Genomic DNA, 24,741 nt, shown 5'->3' with positions numbered 1-24,741 from the left:
GTTTTGTTTTCAAATGTTTCAGTTTTAGCAGTGTTTGTGTTTTACTTAGAAAATATTATGAGATTGTGGTCTCCAAATTTGAAATGTAAACTGGCTGTCTTACATCAAAACAAACCTTTTTTGGCTGCATGTGCGTAGTTCCTGCTGTTGTCAGGCTCCAGCTGATTCTGTAGGTGTAATTCAGACTAATAGTAGAATTCCTCTTCTTTCAGTTATGTCTGGAGATTAAATTGAGATTAGAAGGCTTTTATGAAAAGAGTTAAGGTGGCAAATTCTTCAGATCAAAGTAGGAAAAGTGAACAAAACGTGGTGGAGGAAATGGAGAGAGAAGCGACTTGCCCAGGGCCCCCAAAACTTGTATTTTTGCAGTAGGAATTGAACTTAAGCTCCTGACCTCAGTGCAGTGACCCCTCAGAATACACAATGATATGCTGATGCTGTTTATGATCAAATAAAATTTAAACACTTGTTATTTTTGGTAGGATTGCATTTAAAAAGGATTGATAAGCATTTGCTCCGTACTGCCAGCCTCTGTGATATTTTCAGTGTTCCTGCTTGACTTCAGGGTGTACCAGGAAGCATTATTGGCTGCGGTTGATAAATAAAAGCGTTTTGGTTTCAGTTTTGTAGTAAGAGATAAGAAAAATTTGGGGGGAGGCAGTGGGCATATGTTCTTGCCAAATGAAAAGAACATAATTTAGAGGAAAAAAGTATGTTTCCTGTCCTTGCTGAAAGTATTGCAGATCCTCAAACTTCATGCAATCTGTTAGCATAATTATTTCATCCATCTCAATTTTATGTGCTTGGGACTTTATATCAACGTAGTAGCCTTCACTGTAAGATCAAACTCATATTGTGCAAATAATTTCAGCATGTGACTTCCTTTCTAGATTTAAAGAAATTAAATAAGCAATGGATAAAAGTGACAGAAAAGCAAGCAAATGTTACATATGTGAGAGGTATCAAGAACTTGAATTTTGATATTCTTCCTCCTTTTTATTGTAGTTCTCTTCTTGCATGGTTTATGTTTGGTACAGGAGTGGACACGTCATAAATTTTTAATAAATAGGGTAATAACCTGTTTTGTTAATGCTCAGATTATATCTCTTGGGATAAGTATATGTTGGTGCTTGAGCTGGTTATGGTGTAATAACATTTTATCTTGTGGTGAATAGGCATTAAGGTTTGATGTGGAAAGTCAGGAAAAGCTACTTCTGCCTGAAAAACGAAATGAAATTATTATGGAAATAGAACGTATGAATATTCTCCCATACGCAGCAGAGCAGTGTTTCCCACTTTAAATTTGATTAGAGCTGATTTGAACAGGAGGCAGAGGAAGCAGGAAGAGAGGGAAAAGTATTAGTTACTTTATAACCACGAAACAAACATTTAAATATTTATGCAATTAATATATTAAATATTAATATTACATTTAATAATTAGGGCATGAGTAGAGTTTGTAGGCGAATGGATTCTTTTCTAAATCTTTCTGTAGCAAATGGTAGAATGGATAGATGAGATGTATAGCAGAAACTCACAAGAAAACAAGGATTTTTCTGTAGGAGATACAGATAAAGGTTATCTCATTTACTGGGTTTATTCCGGGTGGTGATGGGAGTACTTGGGTGCAGTACGCCCTGGTACTAATCTTTCTGTAGAAATTAAAGGGTAGATGAGAAATAAGCAGAAGATAAAGATGAGGAAACACCGAAGAATAAGACATTTTGGAAGAATTAGAGGAAAAAGGGATAAGTAAATAAAAAATTGGGAAAAGGGAAAGACACTGTTTGGAATATTTCAAAAAAAGGAAGAAATCTGCTAGAAGAAATTTTTGAACCTGTAGTGAAATATATAGGGAGGAACAGCTGAGAAAATGCAAACAACTTCATTTTTCTTTTGAAAGTAAGATTGTTTCACGGTCCGTGCGTGTACCAGGCAGGCAGTTCCTACACAAACTGAGCTTGCTTCACAGCTGTGGGGATCAGCTTCACTTCATATTCCCTTTGAATGGACAGATGATCATTTTTAAATTTCAGGTAGTAGAATTAGTCTGTATGTTTGGTTTCAGATCAGAAAGCAGTATTTTGTTTGCTCCTTACCTGTCTGATTCGTGCTTTCTTCCAGGTATTTGGGTAGAGAGGTGAAGGGGGTCACTAGAGTAGGGCGCTGCTGAGATGCTCCTTGCTGGTGTCAGAGGTGGCCGTGCCCGGCGGGTCCCACGGCCTGTGGCCAGGGCAGGCAGGGCAGAGCTATGTCCTCCCAGGTGCCACTGCCAGCGCAGGGACCCGTCCCCGCTCCTGCTGCTCCCCAAAGTCTTGGCTGGCGTACTGCTTTGGCTCTGGGTTGTGCTGGTAACTGCCTGCCTCGCTTCACTGTGTGGGGTGCTAGCTACTGAAAGCTGTCAAATTTTATAAAATCTGTCACTCTTTAAATTCTTAATGAGTTATTAACAAATGTAAGTTTGCTAAATACATATGTGTATATGTAAAACAGTTTGAAAGGACTATTTCACTTTCTTATTTATGTTTGATGTAATCATGCGGCAAACATATTCATATGTCTGAACAAGTTCACAAAAAATGGATTAGTAGTTTAAATATTTGAATCTGTTTATTTTTATATAAAAAGAGTTACTCGCACCTTGTTAATTTTCACTCATGAGCACCAGCAACACTGGAAAACTCTACCGTCTTTGCAAAGTCTTTCACTCTCAAATTAGGTGTAGTTTAGATTTCCCCACAGCATCCTACTAATATTCCTGGTAGAACTGCGAATGCGGATGGCAGGGAGTTGATATGTTATGCTCATTTATTTTTTTACATCTCTTGAGCTTGGGCCAGAATTGTCAGTCAATGCTAATTACAACTGTAGTGTTACTGCTCTGTCATCTGATAGATAGGACCATAACCTATTTTATAGCAGAACTGACACAAGTAACACTTCGGGGTTTTATCAGTTCACAGAGCTGTGGCTCCCAACATTTTCCATCCGTACTGTGCAAAGAGAGATTAACCTCTTGTACTTTTTGTTGAGTGCCCGAGTTATGAATATCTTATTGGATCACAGGGTTGCTTTTTTGTTTTGTGGTGTTTTTAAAATAAGAGTCATATGTTGAGAGGGTTGAAAAAAAAAAAAAAGGCTTTACAGATTCACATAATGTCATTTTTCTTCATAACCTATTTTTATGCTTTCTTCTGAGACGTTTTAAATTTACTTGGGTCAAAGACGCTTCATATTTTTTAACACTAAGCACAAGAGAGCCCTGATTTAGGCCTGTTTGGTGTTTCCAGAAATTTGAAAACTTAAAATGGGCAGATCCTGTCTATTAGAGCGTCTGTAAAAGCAAGCTTAGCTGCTAGAGGTTACAAGTTCTTTCTCTCCTCAGAGAGGAGGATTATAGAGCTAAAAAAAATAAATACATCTTCTATTATCAACATTCTATTTATCACTTCCTTTAAGGTTTTCACCCAGTATTCCCTATATTTGACACAGTAATCTTCTGTGTGTGTCATTTTTGGGGGTTTATTTTGCCCTGTGTGGATGAACCTTGCTGGTTCTATATAGGTGGAGAGCATCCCATGTCTGCAAAGTCATCGGCTATGTGAACCGAGAATTAAGAACAATTGGCGTGGATGTATAGCAAATATAAAGCGAGATCGATCTGATCGTCCCTCTGGCTTTTGAGCAAAAGGGTTTTTTGAGCTTCAAGAAACACTGTGGTTTTGGTCGATGGCAGTTCTGGTATGACTGCCTTCACTGCCATACCATGATAGCCTTTCTTCAGCGTATCCTTTCCTGAAGACACCCAAGTAAGAATAGGTCTCTGTAGCTGTGTCATGGGTTTGATATTTCAGTTTTATCTGTAAGAAATCAGAATTGAAAACAGGATCACGTAATGTGACGTGAATAATGATGAAACAGAAAGATCTCTAGCAGTGGCAGATGCAAGAAATACTCTGAACCACTTACTGCACGTATGACAGCATGTGTGGCAGTGGAACAGCAAATTCCGTGTTGGAAGCTAATAGGAAGATAACGTATAAGGAAAGAAGCACTGCTCCTTGCTGCAGTTTTTGACCTCAGACATCTGGTGTAGGCCACCAGGCCTGTGCCAAGGAGTTTGGCGAGTGTGTGTGCGCAACTCAAATGGTTTGTTCTCAGAAAAAAAAACATGAAAGTAGTCAGTAACGGGAAGTTTTTTATGATTGGCATTGGAAAATATTTGTTGTTTTTATTCTCTGAATTTTAGTACATCAAATAATCTGCTTGGGTTTTTTTTTTTTTGTCCAAAGGGTTACAAATATGGCGAACACTTCCTTAATCACTGATAAAACCTTTAGAATTAGTTCTTGGGCAGTACAAATAGAAAGTTGGTGTGTTTATATACACTCATGTGTGCATCATAGCTATTTTGAGGGGGGTTAACTGCTCCCAAGTTTTATTTATAAAAGTTGTATTGATTCCTGAAATAAGAAAGCCCATATTTGCATTTCTGTAATAGCCTGATACTGCGTAAACTGGTGATACTTGTTGTGTTTCTGCTGCAGCCTGAGGTCGTGGTCTGTAGGCTGAAGGGAAAGACCAATGATCTTAAAATCAGAAGGTCTGTGATGTGCATAAATCCCGTTTTGAAAATTTTCGTGCATGTCTTATATTATTAGTGTTTGGGGGAAGCTGGTGCCCTTAGAAGAGTAGTCAGAGGCATGGGAGAGGACTCTGATTTCTCAGCATTTCATGTTTGCAGTTTCTCATTATCCTAAGAGCAAAAGGTTGGATTTATGTGGTTTTTTTCCTTATTCTGATGAATTTACATAATTCTCAGGAGCTGGAGAATTTTAGGCCTGCAAAAATGACTAATAAATTTTTTACAGCCACAGGAAAGATGTTTTAATAACTATTTCATGCAACCAATGCTTTTTAATTTTTTTAACAGTTATTGTCAGTTCTGTGACTGCTGGAGTTAGTGGAAATATGAGTGCACAGAGATATTTCTGTACTCTGTTCAGTAGCTGCTCCCTATCAGATTCACACATTGAGTAATACTTTATTTTGCTTGGCTGCTGTTTCTGGCGAAGGAATACGAGGGGCTTGGAGAAGTCCTTCCAGTAACGGTGCTTGTGGTTTGTGGAGTTTGTGCTGCAGAATCTTACTTGTAGTTTTTCTAAGTATATGTGGAATAGCTGTCATTCTGCTGGCACCACGACCTCGCAGAGATTTGAAGGTGAACGTGATCAGCTACTCCAAAAAACAGTTAAGGTGGTGATTTTGTGGTTTGGGTTGATTTGTTGGGGTTTCTTTTGGGGGGGGGGGGGGGGTGAGGGGGGGGTGGAGTTTTTCCTTATGAATTGCCCCAAAATATTTGCAGGCTCTACAAGTCCTGCAAGAACCTGCTTCAGAGCCTTGGTGTGGGTGTTATGCTCATCTCCAGGGGTCTGCTGACCATGGCGAGAGGAGGAATGATCCTGTTGGGCTCCAGTGTTCTTGAGTGCTCTGTCAGTGGCAGCAGGCTCTACTACAGTATTTATAAATCTGACTTCCAGCTAATCTAGCCTTGAAGAAATACTTCAGCCCTTCTATTATTAATTATTTAGATAATGCTAAGTGTGTGCTAGACAGTTTTCAAGCGCAGAGAAAAGCCTCTTGTTGGCCATGTGCTCTGTAGCATCCTGAGTAAAGACAAAGGGTGATCACTGTTATGTGGCAGCTGAATACTTCAAGGGTTTGAATTTCATGCTCTTGCAGCATTGATCTGATCAAATTATAAAAGACAAAGAAAATGGCCGTGGCAAAAGTACAGGAGAAGGAGCAAAGGTGTCTTGCTGTTTCTCTGCTTGAGTGGCAACGAGATTGCTCAATAAAAAAAGAGGTGAAGGTAACACAAACAAGCTTGTGTCATTAAAATGTGCTTTCAGTTTCAGTAACAGTGCTCTGGGACTGAGGTTTTTAGGATGGATTTCATTCCACAGTCTGGAAACCCACGTGACTTGTTTGAAAGAATCTTTAATGTTGTAATCTCCCTTTAGATATACTAAATACGGTGTTTTCAAGTTCACTTGTTCTAGTTACACCTCTAGAGTGACAGATATATAGATTAAATTTAGTAATGTAGACCTACTATATGGTGACCTATTTGTTTAAAAGGTTTAACTAAACTTAGACATTAAAAAGTTTTCATTTTCCACAGCTAGCTAATTACAGTGAATTTTAAGAAATACAATGCTGCCCTCTAGTGTACACTTGTGAGCATAACAAGAAATAAGTTTGCATAACTTCTCTTTGTATAGATGTTTAATTTTCTGCACATGTTTATATACTGGTTTGTAGTAACATGACTGTTTATACACCTATAATGGGCAATTCTGGTTTTAATTGTAAGATCCATTCAGCTAAAGGTCTGTATAATCTTTCTTTTTGCCCATTTTTCTTTGCTAAATATCAATGATGGACTCTTTTTTTTTTTTATTTTAAATGATCTGTTATGAGTACAAGAAAGTGTTGCGATCCCCATGAATATTTTTGTTGTTAATTCACAAACAATTTCTTTTGTCTCTTTTCTTACAAGCTGTTTTTTCATCCCATTCTTGGTATAAATAGTAATTTCTTTTGCCTGTGTTTTTTTCCCCTCTCTACAAGCACGCCTTTCATATAATGATTGAGGTAAGATGCATTGATGTTTGTTCGTGATTATGGAACTTTCTGTCGACATGTAAGAAGTTACTTTGGTATGAGTTACATTTATTTTTTTTTAATTTTTTTTTCAGTATTTTGGACAAGAAATTTGTAAGCATGCGGGGCTTAAAAATACAGATTTAGTTTGCTGTCTGTAGCTTTCTTAAAACTTACTGTAGTTTCTCAGGCTATCAAGTTGAAACGCAGCAGGAATAGTCATTTTGTGGTACTTAATCTATGGATTGGTTTCTGTGGGTTCCAACTGGTGTTGCACCCTGTGTGCAGCGGTGGGCCTTTGTCACTGGGACCGTGGCTCTGGCTGTGGTGGGATGCCCGGGAAGTGACCGGCACGTCCTGCCCATGTCTGTCCTGTCCCTGGGTATCTCTTGTCAGCTTCCACCTGTGAAACACCTCTACATGTTTGGGGTTTGTGGTCTTCGTGGTGTGATGGGTTTTTGTGTCATTCAGGAGCTTGGAGAAATAAATCGCCTGAAGATATTCTTTCACTATTAAGTCTCTATTTTGACTTTTCACTGGCCAGAAGTTTATTTTCACTTGTATTAAATTACTGATACCTCCTGTGAAACTACACGTAACTGCAAACTGCTAAGTCAGAAACTTGGTCATTATTGCTAGGCTTTTAAATCAAATATTGAAAAAGTCAAGATTTGAGTTGTAATATGAATGCTCCATTTCCGTTGTGTCTATAGGTCTCTAATTAATAGCTGAAATGTCTTGTTAAAGTAATTTAGAACTGGAAATGGTGCCGTTTAAGTATTTTCCTGAATCACGGAGTGGCTGGGGTTGGAAGGGACCTTTGGAGATCATCTAATCCAACCCCTGGCCAAAGCAGGGTCACCCGAAGCAGGTTAGACAGGAATATCTTGCATCTGTAAAGGCTTATCAGAGTTCCTTCTGTTTGTAACACTGTTTTGCTTCAAATGGCATAATCTCAGTTAGGGAAGTAGCTGAAGGATCTTGCCTACAAGTATCAACTTTGTTTCTATTCCTTTGGGGAATAGGTTTGCAATGTATGATAAAATAGAGGTGGAAAAAGAGAAAAATGGTTGCCATTTAAAAGAAATGCAGCTTGATACAAGCCACAGAGTCAATTTTAGAATAATTACAAAATTAAAGTATTCTGACTCCTTTTACCATAATTGGATCTTAACTTTCCGGAGCATCTGGTTGAAAATGAACCGGTCGCAAACTGGAAGGGGAGGAAACAGGCAAGATAGTCATCAGAGTCTTTCAATGAGAACTTACCCACCGTAGTCACAATATCATCTGTAGAATAAATGTAACCAAGCGGAAATATCGCACCGTTTAACAAAGAAAACTTGCGTGTGCTCTGGAAGTTTGAGAACTTGTTTATATTTTGGAGTCAGGAAAGAGAAAAGCGTCTATGTACAGCCCCGTTCAGATAATTGGTCTTTTTTTCCCCTTTGTTGTACGTGATGAATCATCTGATTGAGTTGTCATATGAGAGACGTGACTGGAGAGAAATTCAAGTGCTAACGGACTCTGCTGGGACAGGTCTTTAAACAGTCTCTTCTGTTGGTCATATTTTTAATGGATTTGTAGTTTCGTGTTTGTTAAGCTTCTGCCTGATCTCGAGAACCATTCTGGAAGACACTAAAGGAAACCTATTTCTGGAAGTTCCCATTCTTTAATGAATATTTTCCCTCTGTTCTTTTTCCGGCGTGACTAGTATGTGCTACCTGACAGCTGACTGCAACTCCCAGCTATAAAACCAGAACCAAAACTGAATTATCAGAAAACCAACATGATTTTTAAAATAAATAAATACAAGCTTTCTGGCAATACAGCATATTGCCTTGATTTGCTGTGTGGTCAAACCAGCACCAGAATCAGTCCAAGGGAAGGGATGGGGAAAGCTCGGGAACGGGAAATTGGGCCCATATATTTTAACAGCTGTGGCAAGCTGTTAGACCAATATATCCACATTATATCTGTACTTGCATTATATCATCGGCCTTGGCGCCACAGAGATGATTTTTAAAAAGCTATACAAAAATAATTACGCCTGTGGCACGTTAAACATTTTTGCTTGGAAGTAGAGCAAGTTGAAAATACTGTCCAGGAATGTTTCTGGGTAAAAATAGTACCTGTAGTTTTAGAGTAAATGCCTGTTGATTTTAAGAAAGTTGTTTTTAAAAAAAAAAAAAACCTGGAAAACTATTCTTTTTAGTTATGTTAACAGAAGGCAATTATACTTTCCGGTTTAAATCAGGATTTGTTTTGATTTGTGTGTGTGGGTGTGTGTTGCTTCTTCATAAGAACGCCGGAAGTTTTGACTTGATAGAAATGTTTCAGCACGAAAGGGAAATGTGCAGGGAACCACAGGAGGCTGCTATCTAAGGTAGTGGGAAAATATTTTGAAATGCCACAATTTTCTAGGAAATACAAAATTTGAGTACATGAAAAGCATTGTGGTCTATCTAATGTGAAAGTAAGAAACACGAGTTTTCACTGGCCGGTTTTTACTGAGGAGTTACTGCCTTCTCTCATGTGATAGACGCTGTCACTTTTTTTCATCAAGTCTTGGAGGAGTATTAAGCGGTTGTTTCCTTGGTGGTTGAGAAAAAATTCATAGGGTGTGCTTCAGAATACTGACAGCTTTTTTGGGTGGAGGGTATGGGAAGGAAGGGGAGTTGTTCTAGCCACTAAGGCAAAGTGGCATTTGAGTTTACTTCCCACAAATTGTTCTCTTAATTTAGGCAAGCCACGAGGTTCACAACTTTAAAAACTTCTCTGCCTGATGTTAAATCCCCAGATGCTGCACAGCGCTCAGGATTCTTAAAAATAACAGGGTTTTTCTTTACAAGTTAAAGTAGGCTTTTGTGAGTAAATTTGGGCATCTTGTTTCTAGTTTCACTTCTAACTGTAATTATTACAAATGGAGGACTGTGATTTCCCTGGTGCCTGAAATACTCCTAAAGGGCTTTGACATTGAATGAAAGGCAGCATGAGAGGGAAAACGTAACCCTTAAACTTCATTTTCTGTATTGTTGTTTGTCCGCTTTAAACCCAGAAATTTTGATGTAGCAACTTCAGGCATCTATCACTGGCATATTTGTGAAAGGATTTCATACTTTCTCGAGGATAGTGTTGTTGTGTGTCTCTGATCTGAGTTTCAAACATTATATTTCCGTTTACAGTTATTAATTTGTGGAATTAGGTTACAATTTCTTTAAATGGCTATAAATCTGCCTCTCTATGAAACTTGTTCTTTTTGAAGGATGTATTTGTTGCTTCGTAAGAGAATGGTTTTTTATTCCTGCGCTTAAACTACTCAAAACCTGTGTTGGATACAGAAGCCCTTGTCTCCATTCTCACAATAGTAAAGTATACTTAAACCCACAGTTGTTCAGAAAACGTGTCTTTAACATGCACGAGATTTTTTTTATGTTCCTAACTGAAGTGCTCAAATACATAACTATTGAGTACTCTCGTTATTTTGTAGAAGCAACTACTCCAGTGTTTTTCATTCTTTAAAACAGCATTACAGTTGTGATGGGAACAAATAAAGCCAAGCACATGTTTTGGAGGCTTTTTTGAACAGTAGCCTTTAGGTGTTTTTTTTTGTTGTATTCTCAGTGTAGAGATCGTTTAAAAGCGATACCTACCTTTCATTTCTATGTTTCATTCTTTTGTATGTAATATTGAGACTTGGGGTACGGTGTTGTGGTCTCCACAGACCTGCAGCGCCACGAAAAGCAGCCCTTCACCCTCACCCCCTCCGTGATCCACCAGTTTATCCCCGCGCTGCTGTCATTGACATCGGCAACTCTCTGAGCTAATTTGCACTGAGGAACAAATTGTGTTTTAAACTAATTGGGGGAGGAGGGGGAGGAAGGTGGAGCTGTATCTCGTGGTGACAGCATTGGTAAGTCTGCTTGGGGACCACTGCACACCAGAACTTACTTATTTTACTGCAGAAAACAGGGATCAGGCAGAAGAGCTCACGTTTCTCTGGCTCTGTGTGTGGGGTGATGTTCTGTGGTGCAGAGGCATTTGTTCGTGGCAGGGATGAAGCTTACGTACCTGCATTCCTAAATGCTGGAAAACTTCTTGAGCTGAAAAATGTGCAGGTAGAGTTTTATTGAATTCAAATAAGTATTTTAATGCAGCAAACATATTACTGAACTATAAACTCGGTGAAATTTATATATGTTTCTAACAATAAAAATACGTATTTGGTTTGAATAGTTTTAAGCAGCTCTCGCACATCTCTATCAGTTGAGAAGAATTTGTTAATATTTTTCAAATTAAATTGTACTTGGAAGGGATGTCCTGAAATGCAAACCCATAAGGTGATTGTTCCAATGAAATATGCCTCAATTAAGTGAAACAATATTTACTTCCCAGCAAGTACCCTCTGAAAGCTGGATCTCAGAATAGATTGTACTCATAAATTTAAGATCCAGTCTAGTTAAAGAATACAAAGTGATCATACACAATGATATTAGGACAGATTATACATTAATTAAAAACAAGCTAATTTAACGTGGTAGGTTGGAGAGAAAAGGACAGCCCAGAAAGAAGCTCATCTTTGGCAATAAAGTTGAAAATGTACTTGTTATATTCGGATGCTGTGTATTATACAGAACACGTAAGAGATGTAGAAAACAGAAAATGCAAGGTACTCACAAGCTGTCGCATTTTCCTTCCCGGAAAGGGAAATTGTTCAAATGCGTAGTGAGGTTGGTGGTTACACGGACAGCTGCGTGGAAGCTCTCTCTCACTTGCTGTTGTACTTCCCAGCTGGTGCTTTCATATTTGAAAAGGAATTGTTGGGCTGCCCCTCAATAAAGTACAAATACTGTAAGATATGACCAGATAATCTCTTAAATTTAATGCCAGTTCTATTTGCGGGGTGCCGCCAGGTACTTGCGTCTCAGTAACATGTTGTCTAGCCGCGTCAGCAAAAGTTGGGAGCAGTAGAAGAGAACCAGCAGGTTGAAGGTTCCTCATACCACCATTCATGTGGCTTGGAAGTGTGATTGTGGAGATGATGGTGTTTGGTTTCCTCTGCCAAACGTCTGCTCTGTGCATGTGGTTCGGTGGTTTCTGAATGAAAAAAATGTTCGTTATGTCCTGGAAGACCTTGTAGTGGCGTGGCCTGCCTGTGTATTGGTTTGTGACCTTATGTCCCCAGTAAGCAGTGGAGCTTTTGAAGTGGACCTGTGCTGGTGTCGGCTCGATGGCTGGTGAGAGCTGAACCAGTGGGTGGGAACTGCAGAGTGAGGGGCTTTCTGTCAGCTCAGCGCTGCTGCCCCAGCCCCGGTTGCTGGTGGAGATATCTTCTGCTGCTTCCCACCTGACGGCCCAGGGCGTGCAGCGACAGTCACGGGGAAAGGGACTTTGTGGCTGGGTGGGGTCAAGTCACCAGGCCCTTGAGCTAAGGGATTAAACAGGTCACACGTTACATCAAACCAACCAACCAATCCTTCAGTGTATTGAAGGTGCTCATTTTAATTGTCACTTCAAAAAGTAACAAGTAAAGCTTGGTTATCTTTACTCCTTAATTTCTGCTGTGCTTGTACACCTGGTTAGGCGGATTGATTCAGTAGCCGTTGTCACGCTGTTGCTTGCACATGAATTCTGAGCATGTTTTACAGTCTCGTTTTTCTTTCCTGTGGAGAAGGGTTGCTGTTTTGTTTCTGGTTTGTTTGGGGGAATTTGTTGCAAGGAGGGTGGGTATGTGATACCAAGTCTCTTTGGGTTCACAAGCCTTTATTTCTAGTGCTGTCATCATAGATAGCACATGTAATAACAAAATTAATCAATGCTTTTAACCCGATTTCAGGATCCTGGGCCACCACCACCTTCACCGTTGATGGGTTTGAAGCCATTGCAGTTGCTGGAGATCAAAGCCAGGGGGAGATTCGGATGTGTATGGAAAGCTCAACTGCTAAACGAGTACGTTGCGGTCAAAATATTCCCTATTCAGGTAAGCAAAAGTTCTTAGTGTCCGGTGTTGCTTGTGATGTTGTAACGCTAAACCAGCTTTTCCTAGCCTCAATATGGGGCTTTTATTTTAGAGAATTTTCAATATCTACTGTAAATCTAGATAGCTTAAGGAAATTCTTAAATGCAGGAAATGTCTTGGGCTGAAAAATGTGCAGGTGGAGTTTTACCGAATTCAAATAAGTATTTTAATGCAGCAAACATATTATTGAAACATGAATTCTGTGAAACTTTTATATGTTTCTAGTCATAAAAATACATATTTGGTTTGAATAGTTTTAAGCAGCCCTTGCACATCTCTCCATCAGTTGATGGAGAGAATTTGTTAAGTTGTTGTTAATATTTTTCAAATTAAATTGTACTTGGAAGGAATGTCCTGAAATGCAAACCCATAAGGTGATTGTTCCAACGAAATATGCCTCAATTAAGTGAAACAATATTTACTTCCCAGCAGGTACCCTCTGAAAGACATATTTCAGGATAGACTGTACTCATAATTTTAAGATCCAGTCTAGTTAAAGAATACATAGAGATCATACACAGTGATATTAGGATAGATTTTACATTAATTAAAAACACCCACTGCTGCTGGAGGTGAAGAAATGTGCTTGTGTTGCCTGATGATTCACCAAGCGGTGACTTGCTGAGCAAATACATCTGTAGGTTCTTATTCTACTAGAAATAGCATGTATTTAGGCTGGTTTCAGCCATCGGCACAACAAATGAAATCTGAGACTTTGTTCGTTATTTTTAATGAAGGAAAACCTATTTCCCTAAAATAGGGGAAAACCCTATTTTATGGGCTTCTTGTAGATTAATAAAACATAAAAGTTGAATCATGCTCTTAAGACTAAAGAAGTCGTAATAATTTGCAGACTCCAGTCCTAATCTACAGCTTTGTGTTCCCGGTTCCTGTCCGTGATGGTCGATGTTGTTTTCAATACCTGATGTTTGCTTACAACAAACTTAAGCTTTTCAGATAGTTTTCCACTCTACGTGAATATGTAATATATATGAGGAAAGACAGCTTTTCCTATTTCTGTATCTGTCAGGTCAGTAGTTTGTAGCATAAAAATTGTTATTAGGCTAAACATTTGTAATTTTAAAATAGTGAGCTTCATAATGTTAACAGTATAGACCATGCTTTCTTTCCTTTAGGTAGTAAATCCTGTATTGCCAAAAACCCCCTAGTTTTTACTCTACAGATCACTTACAAATGCACAGTAAATTGTAGGAGGAAACTTCTATCAGGGGAAAGTACCCCTTATTATCGTGGTATGAACTTGGTTTGATGTGTTCCCTTGTTTAAAGGACAAACAGTCGTGGCAGAACGAATATGAAATCTACAGTTTACCCGGAATGAAGCATGACAATATCTTGCAGTTCATCGGCGCGGAGAAGCGAGGCACCAGCATCGACGTCGATCTCTGGTTAATCACAGCATTTCACGAAAAGGTATCTTTAGTTCTCAGTGTTTCTCTTTTCTAAGGTTATGGTAGAGGAAGAACAGCCTTAGAAACTTGTCATAAATGTGAACTTTTAGACAGTTAAGACATAAAATTTAACATAGTTTTTGCTTCCTCTTAGCTTATTTCTTTTCATTGGATATGAATTTGTTTAAAGTTATTTTCAGCCAGCTGAGAAAGTTGTCATCAGTTGTTACTTAATAGAGGAGTTTTAGAAAACACACACATTTATTCTACTTTTTTGCTTTTTAGAATATGTGGTTTTGAATATCCCCATCTAAACCTGCCTGGATTAAACAAACTCCATCTTGCAAAGATTGTGGTGTTTTATTTTTGTTTCCCGTGTGTTAGCTCATTTGTCTCTAAGAATGAAGTCATCTGTATCAATTAGATTGTGACAACCACAATAAGGCACATAAGTGTATGTCATTAAGAATATGTTCACTGTTTTATTTTGTCCACTTCGTTTTGGTTTTTTTAATGCATGTGACTGTCACAAATGGAAGTATAAAGAGCAAAAAGAGCCCTGAACTTAAACTTAGCACTGGCATGGGCAGAGAGGCATGAGGACGATGGTACCTGTAGCAGATCTAAGAAAACACAGATCTGTACAATATGGGTATGCTAATGCTTTAATACTTCCAATATTGAATGTTATATTCTTCATCCTGGCATTTTTGTCCCGCTTATGCCTCTGCTTTAATAATTTAGAAGACTAAAACTATCCACCTAATCAAAATTTTTGACAGATCTTCATGATCAAATAGATAATCTCAAACTAGTTTGTCTTTTGAAAGGTATTGCCATTTTTTGTTTGATTTTTTTTTTTTGTCTAAGAGTTTTAAAAAAAACTTTTTAACTGTTGGAAAGATGGCACCTGAGGTGACCCTGATGGAAAACACAAATTTCTTATTTTATTTTTAAAGTGTAGCCTCTACACTTTGACAGTGCTTTGTTTATTTTTCCCTTTTGTGTTGGCTTTTCACACAGTGATGTGCCACGGTGACATCTCACAAACTGGATAATATGCAAATCCGTGAAAAAAATATATAGAGTGGGCTGTAGGAGTGAGTTTGAAGAGAAGAGCTTTATGTTGACTAGATTCTAGCTTTATCTCTTTGTATTTACTGAAAGTATTTATTTCACGCTGAAACTGTAGTGTGAAACTGGTGTTGACTGTTGCTGGTCCGTAAGAAAAGAAAGACTTAGACTGTCCATGGAAGGTCTCAGGGAACGGGCACACACAGCTCAGCAGGATTCTTGAAGGTGAATCTAACCTGTCATTTCCTGTGCCTGGAAGGTTATAAATCACCCTGGTAAAAGCAGACTTGGCTTTGTAAAGAACTTCAATATCCTAAGTCTAGCTCCCCTTTCCGACGCTGACCGTTAAGCGTAGTTCATCGGCAGGTGCCACCTGAACTGGAGTTCATTGCGCTGTTTGCCATTGAGGTGATGTGGAGATGCATCTTGATCCTGTTCACGGACTGGAGATGATGCAAAGGTTAATGCTGTGGTGTTTAAACGAGCAGTTGATTGCATATGTATGTGTGTAATTATACGGTCTGTCAGAAAACGGAGAAAGGCAGATAGGCGTATCGTGTTCTTTAATGATGGAGGCCATCTAGAAGTTTCCTTTATGAGTAGATGAGAATTAAATTGATGCTGTAATTGTTTTTCTTTTTTGCTGTGCAGGGTTCATTAACCGACTTCCTCAAGGCTAACGTGGTTTCTTGGAATGAGCTGTGTCACATCGCTCAAACTATGGCTCGAGGCTTGGCTTATCTTCACGAGGACATACCAGGGCTAAAAGATGGACATAAACCTGCCATCTCACATAGGTAGAGTATATGTAAAATAGTCTCAGGTGACCGTTGGTATTTAACGTTGAGGTAAAGGATATGAAGTGTGGATGGATCGGAAGTGTATTCACGTAATTGCTCTGTGATATTTTCCTTCCATCCATGATTGAGAGCCTCGTAAGAAGTATCTGGGCAGCCTAAGCAAAAATCTAGCTGATGGCTTGTAGAACTTGGCGTGGTGATCGTGGTTAATATAATAAATTCATTTTTATACAGTTAGTTATTTAAGTATCCTCTGCAGTATATGAAATAACTGGCATTGTAGCTATTTGAAACAACTTGAACGCTTACGTATGTAACTTTAAATAATAGTGGATGCCTTCAGACAGAAACATGCTGTAAGTGTTCTGTCTGTTGTGGAGTGTAATTGCTGGGGGTTTAATGAGGCAGGTATGGAAAGCTATTAATAGGAGTAGAGAGCTGAAAGGATATGGTCACCAAACTCGAAGATAGGTGTAGAGAAAGAGAAATGCAAATTCTGCAGAATTTGGAATTTCGTGAGCTGAACTGCTTGACCGATGGTAAAACGCAGGAGGGGGAGCGGTGCGCACGGGGCAGATGGAACCCCTGGATCCAGTCCAGCATCTCTTGTTTCTGCGGGAAAACGGGTATCTCCTTGTTAGAAACAATCGAGAGTCATTTTTCAAATTGTTTTCTTTCCTATTATTTAAACAAACAAAATGTAGTGGTAATTAAAGCATGCAGTAACTACATTTTTATTCTATTTCTGTATCCTACATGTTGTATCATGTGCTTAAAACTAAGTATAAAATGATAATTCCAGTTGCTGTCTCACATGTTTCCGTAAGAATAAAGGTGTGCAAGTGTATTTCTAGGTTTTATCGTTATTCTTCTGCTGTTCAAATGGACTGCTTCTTTACAGTTTTCTTACCTTTCATATTGTAATGTTGTTTTATTATGTTACTTTTTCCTTAGAACTTTATGTGCTATTTCATGTTCTAGATCTCTAATTATTTTTTTTCCTTAATTTGAAAGGGACATCAAAAGCAAGAATGTGCTGCTGAAAAATAATCTTACAGCTTGTATTGCTGATTTCGGTCTAGCTTTAAAGTTTGAGGCTGGAAAGTCTGCAGGGGATACACATGGACAGGTAAATACCGATTTTTATTTACATAAACGATACAACTGTTACCTGCATGTGAATGGCAGTGGATAGTTTAGGCATTCCTCGTGCACAGGATACTTTATTATCAACCCTGTTTTCAGGGACCTTTAAGGAATGCGGTAATTCATGCTTTCTTCTCTCAGGCTAAAAATTAAACAATTCTTTAGATAATTACAGATCTCAGCCTTTCTCCCCCATTGCATTACGTGGCACCTCTTATTTTCATCCTTACTAGCGGATTTGGACCAAAAAGAGCAGTCTTGCTGTATTTTATGGATTGGTCTGAGATACTGTTCAGGGATTGAGGAGTGGTACTGGCAGCCACTTTCTAACCTTCTGATCTGCCAACAGTGCCTTTCCTGAAGTGACACCAGTGTGTGACACTTGCTGTACAACACGGAACTGGTTTCGTACCATGTACTTTTAAAATAACAAGCTTGAGCTTAGAGCATTACAGTTTCTGGAAAATTAAATGTATTTATTTTAGGCAGAACTTCACAGTTTATGGTTGAGTGACAAAATCCACACAATAAGATTATAAACCCCCCAGTAACGCTGCTTAAGAGAAACAGCAGTTACCATGGAGGTCTAAATAGTGGAGCAGATCTTGTTGAGACATCGTACAAGTTCTGATTTATTTGGGTGACATAATTTCATCGTTGAATGTGGTCAAAAAGAAAGGGTATTTTCATTTAACGGCCAGCTTTGTCTAAGTGATTTCGTATAACTTCCTCAGTGTAAATTGCACTTCAGTAGCTAGTCTTCCTTTGGTGTTTTTATTACTGCTGCTGTCATGGGAAGAAACATAAGCAAGTTTCACATCCTTGTGTTAAACTGTAATACTTCTTCTGACATGAAAAAAAAGCGTAGTGGCTTTCCTGTAATGTGGAAGAAAAGGAACAGCAGTGACAAATATGTTGAATTATTATGCAAATGTGTTACTTTAAAATATATTCTGTTTTTCCTAAGCGTCCTTTATAGCGGCCAGTCTACATGACTGTCTCTAATTCCTCTTATCTGTTGGATATAAGCGTACAAGTTGTAGCCCTACGCAAGGATAACCATGGCTAGCTTCAATCTTTGACAAAACACAGCCCTCATCTGCGGTGTTACTGTAATCAGCACCAGCTGGAGTGGGAATTGTGGTCGTGTTGATTTAGTGTACAAATCTGTTCTCCTTTCCTGTCTTCCCAGGTCGGTACACGCAGGTATATGGCTCCCGAGGTACTAGAAGGTGCTATAAACTTCCAAAGGGATGCGTTTCTGAGAATAGATATGTACGCCATGGGGTTAGTCCTCTGGGAATTGGCATCGCGCTGTACCGCCTCAGATGGTAAGCAGCATTTTTGGTCTCTGGAAATACTTGATGTAACTTGTGAGAGGTGTATTTAAAGGAAAAAAAAAAATTAGAAGGTAGATTCTATGTCTGTAATAGTTTAAGGTTGGTAGTCTTGTAGGGAAACACATGAAGCAGTAACATCGTGTAGTCACTTGATAATTTAGTCTCTTCGATATCTGGCATCCCAGGCAAAAATTTTCTGATGCATGGCTACCTCTTGCATTTCTTATCTCATCATGGTAAAGAAAAGAGAGAATTACTATGGAACTCCTAACCTCATACGATTGATTTATTCCAAATTCAGCCTGACGGTCTCATTGCCAATGAATTTAGCCTGAAGTATTGCTTCCTTTCATAAACAAAAGCTCCGATTAGACTAACCTTGGTCACAAAGATACCCCACCAGCACCTGCTGAGAAAGGGATGTCTCCTGCTGCGCACCTCGGCATCAGGATCCGACCTGCCGTTTAGTGCTGCCTGTGGGAGACGTGTGTGAACCCTTCCCAGTGTCAGAGATCTCTTCCCAGTGTGCTAAGGGGATACAAGGCCAAAAGACATGAAGAACTTTCATAGGTCAACATATTATTACAAAGAGCATGGAAGCAGTTAATAATCTTCTAGCTGCTTGCTCTTGAGCATCTGCAGGAGACCACCTTGGCCCGTCCTGGGTCATGGTGAACCGCTGTCAGTGTGTCGGGGTCAGCTCTCTCCGGTATCGGAGATGTAGGAAAGTCCCTGGTTCTGGTTTAGCCACAGGCACCAGAGTGAATCTGCCATCCAAGTTCAGTGCCTCCCTGCCCTCTGTCTCTCGCTGTCCCTAATGTAACACTAGTTCAGCTCATATAGATGTCAGAATTTCTAATTAATAGTTAATAGCTTAGAGATGGAAAATACAGTAACGTCAGAGGCATCTGCAGCTGATACTGTGGTGGCTATGGGTCCACCACGGTTGTTTTTCCTCAAAGAAACCATTGGATCCAATTTTTAAACTATCAAGAAAAGATATCGGATACCCTCTTTCCAGTATGCATACTATTCTTTAAATTCTGTAAATAGAGATCTCTTTTGGGTGTCCGGAGCAAGTCAGGATTAATGAAGAAAAAGACAAAAGACAAGGCTTAAAAACGTTCGGGAGAAAGTTGCATTTTTAGTGCAGTCTTTAGGGCAGCTGAATTCAGCGGAGTAAATCTGAGGGTTTCAGTGGGGCTAGTGATGCCGTTTGTCCTAAAGCTGCAGCGGACGGACACCCATGGAAAAAGCCGAGACGTGGGAGATTTCAGCCGACCACGCGTGGCTGCGCAGAGCGGTTCTGCTCCAAGTGGTGTTTTTCTGCTTCAGTCATTCCTCGCGGAGCAGAAGCCACCGGGGAGATTTTACCCTTTTAAAAATGTGAAGCTGTTTACTAACAGGATCGACACAACCTCGCACAGGTCTCTGAGGCAGCCCCACGTTCTGTATCGATTTTTCGTGCCTCGGTGTACTGTAAAACATACCTAAATCTTACTGGGAGCGTGCGGTAGGTCTCTCTGGCAGGTGTGGTGGTTATTCCAGGCTGTAAAGGAGACATCGGTGAAGGAAAGCACCTTCCTCAGTCACAGCTTTGTGTAGCTCTGCAGTCACGGCTGCTGTTTTTCTCTCTGCAAATCTGTTGGGGTTGGGTTTATTTTTTCCAGAAGGCACCTGCTGTGTTTCACGAATCCTCCTTGGCCTCCTCTGTCCCGTACCCTTCAGCTCTTTTGGCTTCCCCTGCCTCCTATTTCAGCCCTTTGATCTGAGAGCACAAAATATGTGTTACAGTAACATATAATTAGATGATCTGTAGCTCTGTAATCTATAGTTGAGGATACAAAGTGTGTCCCTCGGATTCCCTTAAGGACAGCTGTTACACTTAGCCTTCGACACAGGTACTGCCATCCTGGGCTGTGTGGACTGGAGGAGGAAGCGTTCGCAGAGGGATGCGGCGGTTGCTATCACGAGCTGGCTTTTTGCAGTGCACGTGGCATTGCCAGCGTTCCCAAGTGGCGCTGGGGCACTGGTGACCAGACGCCCAGAGCGCCAGCAGGCTGGGGAGCGGGAGAGGGTTTGTCTCACCAAAGCTCTGCGGAGGTGGAGGAGGCAGCGGAGAAGCTGGCGGATGTGAGAGCCTCCCTCGGCCCTTGTGCTTGGAAGGTTTTGGTGACAAAGGAGCCAGGCCGGGAGCTGTGCTCGGCTGCCACACGCAGCAGAGCAAAGGCTTCTACCTGCTGAAAATGCTTCTGCTGCTTCATTAAAATCCTAATTGCCGCTTGCTGCTAACCTGTCGTGGGATGAGCTTTCAATGGCGACAGAGAGCAAACCGCTCCCTAAGATTCTGATTATGGACTACATTGCTAAGAGATTGTTCTTATTTTTTTTTCTTCTCTTTTTTTTAAAGCAGAATTGGTAGTTTAACTTTTTTTTTTTTTTATCTGTAGGCCCAGTAGATGAGTACATGCTGCCATTTGAAGAAGAAATCGGCCAGCATCCCTCCCTGGAAGACATGCAGGAAGTTGTAGTTCACAAAAAGAAGAGACCTGTTCTAAGAGAGTGTTGGCAAAAACATTCTGTAAGTAATTACACACCCACGTGCTTCAACGTTCTGCCGCGATTTGGGTTTCAAATTCTGTTAATCCCGTGTTGTGTTCGTGATACTGTCTTTTTGGAAGAATTCGATAATTCTGGCAAGAATTAAATGGCCTGTAAACTAACATGTTCTTAGTCTTAAAATGTTCTCTCTCATCGGGAGTGATGTGGAAGTGAGTGATCTTTTTCAGTGAAAGAAGATATTCTTGAGAGTTAATTCTGAATGCACATGTTAAAAATATATGTAAGAAATATTAGTCTTGATTTCCTACAGAAATGCTACAAACTGACCGTAGTAACATGGGTAAGAAGCGTTGTCTGAGAAATTTCTGGGATCAGTTCAGGAGGAATTGTTTTCCTGCTCTAGTTTATGGCTGGAGACTTGCAGTAACGCCGCTGCTCATTCCTAGCACTGGTTTTATTTTGCTTTTTGTCGTTTTCTTTTTGGTTTTTAAAAAATGGGTTGTTAGGAACAATAGATGACGCTGTCTGTCTGCAAGAAAAATGAGTGCCTGTTACCGTCTGCTCCTTGCAATCAGCCTCTTGCTGTATTAGCTCGGTGTTACTTGGGCGAGCAGTTAACTGCTGTCAGACAGAAATCCCCTTTTCTGCCGTTTGATTTTCATTGGAGTTTCACGTGGCGACTGAAGAACTGAACTTCTTCTGCGGTGAGAGCTTTGCCAGCAGACTGTAACTTCGTGTGGTGAAAAGGATTTGCTCGCTGCTGTCTATATTGTTTAAATAGTGCAAAATAAGTAAGATGTAAAGCCGAGCATTGCACGCTAAGTGCCACAACAAATCTGCCATGGCTTCCTCTTTGACAGAAGAGTTAAAATTTTGATAGATGTACCTTAAAATGCAGCTTGTTAGGAGTTAGAATTGCTTGGTGACGCCACCTTCATAGGACTTGCTGTACCTCTGCGTACGGTGATTTTCACTGGGCTGTTTCTCGCAGGGAATGGCGATGCTTTGTGAAACCATAGAGGAATGCTGGGATCACGATGCGGAAGCCAGGCTGTCAGCGGGTTGCGTAGAAGAACGGATTATTCAGATGCAAAAATTAACTAACATTATAACGACAGAGGACATCGTGACTGTGGTCACAATGGTGACAAACGTTGACTTTCCTCCCAAAGAATCCAGTCTATGATAGTTGCACTGGTCACGTTCCTGACCGCCAGGACTCTTCGCTGGAGCTGCTAAAGCTGACGGATGCTCACGTCGTTACTGTTTTCTGGGTGACAAGAGCGGTAAGTCTCTCCGGAACATCATCACGAGGTGGTTTCCCTTTTTTTCCCCCCCATTCCTGCTCCCCAACATGGATCCATGAGACTTTTGGCATTCCCTGCTTACACCCGAAGGACGTGTGACCGAGAAACCATACCGTGCTGTTAAGGAACTTAAATGAAGAATGCGGACCCGCACCGGCTAATCAGGCGTTTTAAAAACTGACATCAGATTTCTTAATACCTGTCAGAAGAGACTAATTCCTTAAATGAACTACTGTTATTTTTTTTAAATCAAACATTTCATTTCAGATTAAAAAAAAAAAAAGGGTAACTTGTTTTTATTGCATTTGCTGTTGTTTATAAAAATGACTATTGTAATGCCAATATGACACAGCTTGTGAATGTTTAGTGTGCTGCTGTTCCGTGTACATAAACAAACGTAATCAAGTGGGATATAGCAAAGAGGCTTCCAAGTATTACTTAACCTCCCTCAACAAGGTATACCTCAGTTCCACCTCTGCTAAATTATGAGATTGACAACACTAACGAAATTTGAATAATAAATTGATCCATGTTTTGTAAATGATGTATTTCAAATTCACTGTGTTATTTAAAAAGGGTAAGCTATGCTTCATGCCAACAGTAAATGGCCATTCCTAAAGCAGTGTTTTTAGCCTTTTCTTGTACTAGCTTGTTGTGTATAAAAGAAAAAAAGAAAGTGCTGTTTATTGAAACAAAATTTTCCTTCCTCTTTTAGTTTAAAGCTTTTCTCTTACCTCCATTTCCCAGAATCTCTCATACATTTATTTAACTGAATACTATTTAGGTTTGCTGTGTCTGAGGAATATTTGAAAACTTAAGCATGACTTTTTTTTTTTTAAATTTTCTGTGAGCTATGACACTGGAAAGCTCTGAATTCTTGTTCTTTTTTTTTTAAAAAAAAAAAAAAACAAAAGTCTTTTTCCTATTTATGTTTGTGACAAGGTCTGCCTAGCGCGTTCTGTTTCACTAAGCAGTGGCTTCTGTATCACTGTTTCAGGATCAGCTCAGGAAGCTCAGTTACCCCCATTCCTTCCTCTCTGCTTCGAGATTTGCAGCTTCCCTCTGCTGACAGCGTCGGTGCCATCTCATCCGAGTCCTAACTAACGTCTGAGAGACGTGGGGTTATCCCAGAATCACACGGAAAATTCTTGCCACAGATTTCAGATTATAAATGCTTACAAATTTCAGGGATGATTTAGTTAACGCTGACAACTCAGAATATGCAATGACTGGTTAGAGGTAACGAATACAGTGGCCGTAGCACAGACGCGCAGGAAATGAGGAAAAGCAGTGAAATTGCTTTCACAACTCCAACATTCTCTCGAGTTTAGGGAGCACCATGCCTTCTCTTCCGCTTACAGAGTGACTGGGAGGTAGGTGCCAAAGTGCTTCTCCCAAGTACTGTTTCACTGCGTTTATTTGATCCTTTACACAAATTTCCCAGGAAAATACATTTTTATAAAGCTCGGGAGTCCAGAACCGCCACTCGCTGGTAGTACGCTGCGTGTTCTCGCATTTTTTTTTTTCTTTGGTTTTACACCCATGTGTTCAATGTCTTTGGAAAGAAGCTTTTAATGTTGCGAGGAGGAGCTCGCTGTCAGTGTTACCTTGGTAACTGACCTGTACAGCCAGGAGAGACCCTCGGTTTTACGTGTGAACTTTCTGGGAACAATAAGAGATGTGTGGGATAACCCAGAGGCTCTCGGCAGGGAGGGAGTAAGGCTCTGGCAGTGCCAGTGTGGTTGTGGCTGGTGTCTTGCTGTTGCTCACCTTGGTGCCCGAGGAACCTGCTCTGAAGGGTGGCTGGGGCTGTAGGCGCAGCTCGGTGGTGGGCGGCTTGGCTAGAAAAAGAAAGAAATCTTAATTTTTTGGCCGCTTCTTTTATTGACACTTTTGGCTTGCCTCCATTTTTAATCCAGGGCCCTGAGTTAGTGCACAGCAGGACATGAACAAATCCGAATCCATTGGTACTTCCCTGAAGAGCTCCGTGCTCCCTGTGAGCTGTAACCCCTTTGTTAGCAAAAACGGGGTAAACACAGGTGGCTTCATAATGTGGTGTTCGTGCAAAAATTGGTCATGTATAAAATGTGCATCATTTGGGTGTTACCCCTTAAAACCTCAGCTCCCGTGGGTTCTCCCAGCAAAGCCGGGGGGGACTCCAGTGTGGCTCAGACACTTTGATGCCACAAAGGGCACGGGGCACCAGGGAAGCTCGTCTGCGTGTTCTAAACCTGCCCTTGGATGCCCCCGATGCTTTAAATATTGTCCTGCTCCCAGCTGCCTGGCTCTTAACAGCGTGGTTTAGCGTAGCTGTGAAAAGGATGGTGATAGCATCAATGCTTTTTAATTGGTAGAAATAACCCCCCCGGAGCTGTTGTGGCACAGCTGTTCTCGCAAGGGGAGCTGTTGTGGCACA

At 40.3% G+C, this 24,741-nt stretch overlaps 1 protein-coding gene across 1 annotated transcript in view; it reads left to right on the top strand.

Moving 5' to 3' along the window:
- Positions 1–24,741, top strand: part of ACVR2A (activin A receptor type 2A) — a 68,552-nt gene that overhangs the window by 42,715 nt on the left and 1,096 nt on the right. The window contains exons 5-11 of the mRNA XM_054207683.1: positions 12,503–12,646; positions 13,975–14,118; positions 15,822–15,967; positions 16,985–17,099; positions 18,309–18,447; positions 20,907–21,037; positions 22,010–24,733. Of these exons, the coding sequence (XP_054063658.1) occupies positions 12,503–12,646; positions 13,975–14,118; positions 15,822–15,967; positions 16,985–17,099; positions 18,309–18,447; positions 20,907–21,037; positions 22,010–22,204 (1,014 nt within the window). The 3' untranslated portion in view covers positions 22,205–24,733. The remainder of the gene's footprint in view (positions 1–12,502; positions 12,647–13,974; positions 14,119–15,821; positions 15,968–16,984; positions 17,100–18,308; positions 18,448–20,906; positions 21,038–22,009; positions 24,734–24,741) is intronic.

Source organism: Rissa tridactyla, chromosome 7 (genome assembly GCF_028500815.1).
Source record: "Rissa tridactyla isolate bRisTri1 chromosome 7, bRisTri1.patW.cur.20221130, whole genome shotgun sequence".
Taxonomy (NCBI): domain Eukaryota; kingdom Metazoa; phylum Chordata; class Aves; order Charadriiformes; family Laridae; genus Rissa; species Rissa tridactyla.
The sequence above is the reverse complement of the archived record's forward strand: the minus strand, read 5'-3'. Positions and strand labels throughout refer to the sequence as shown.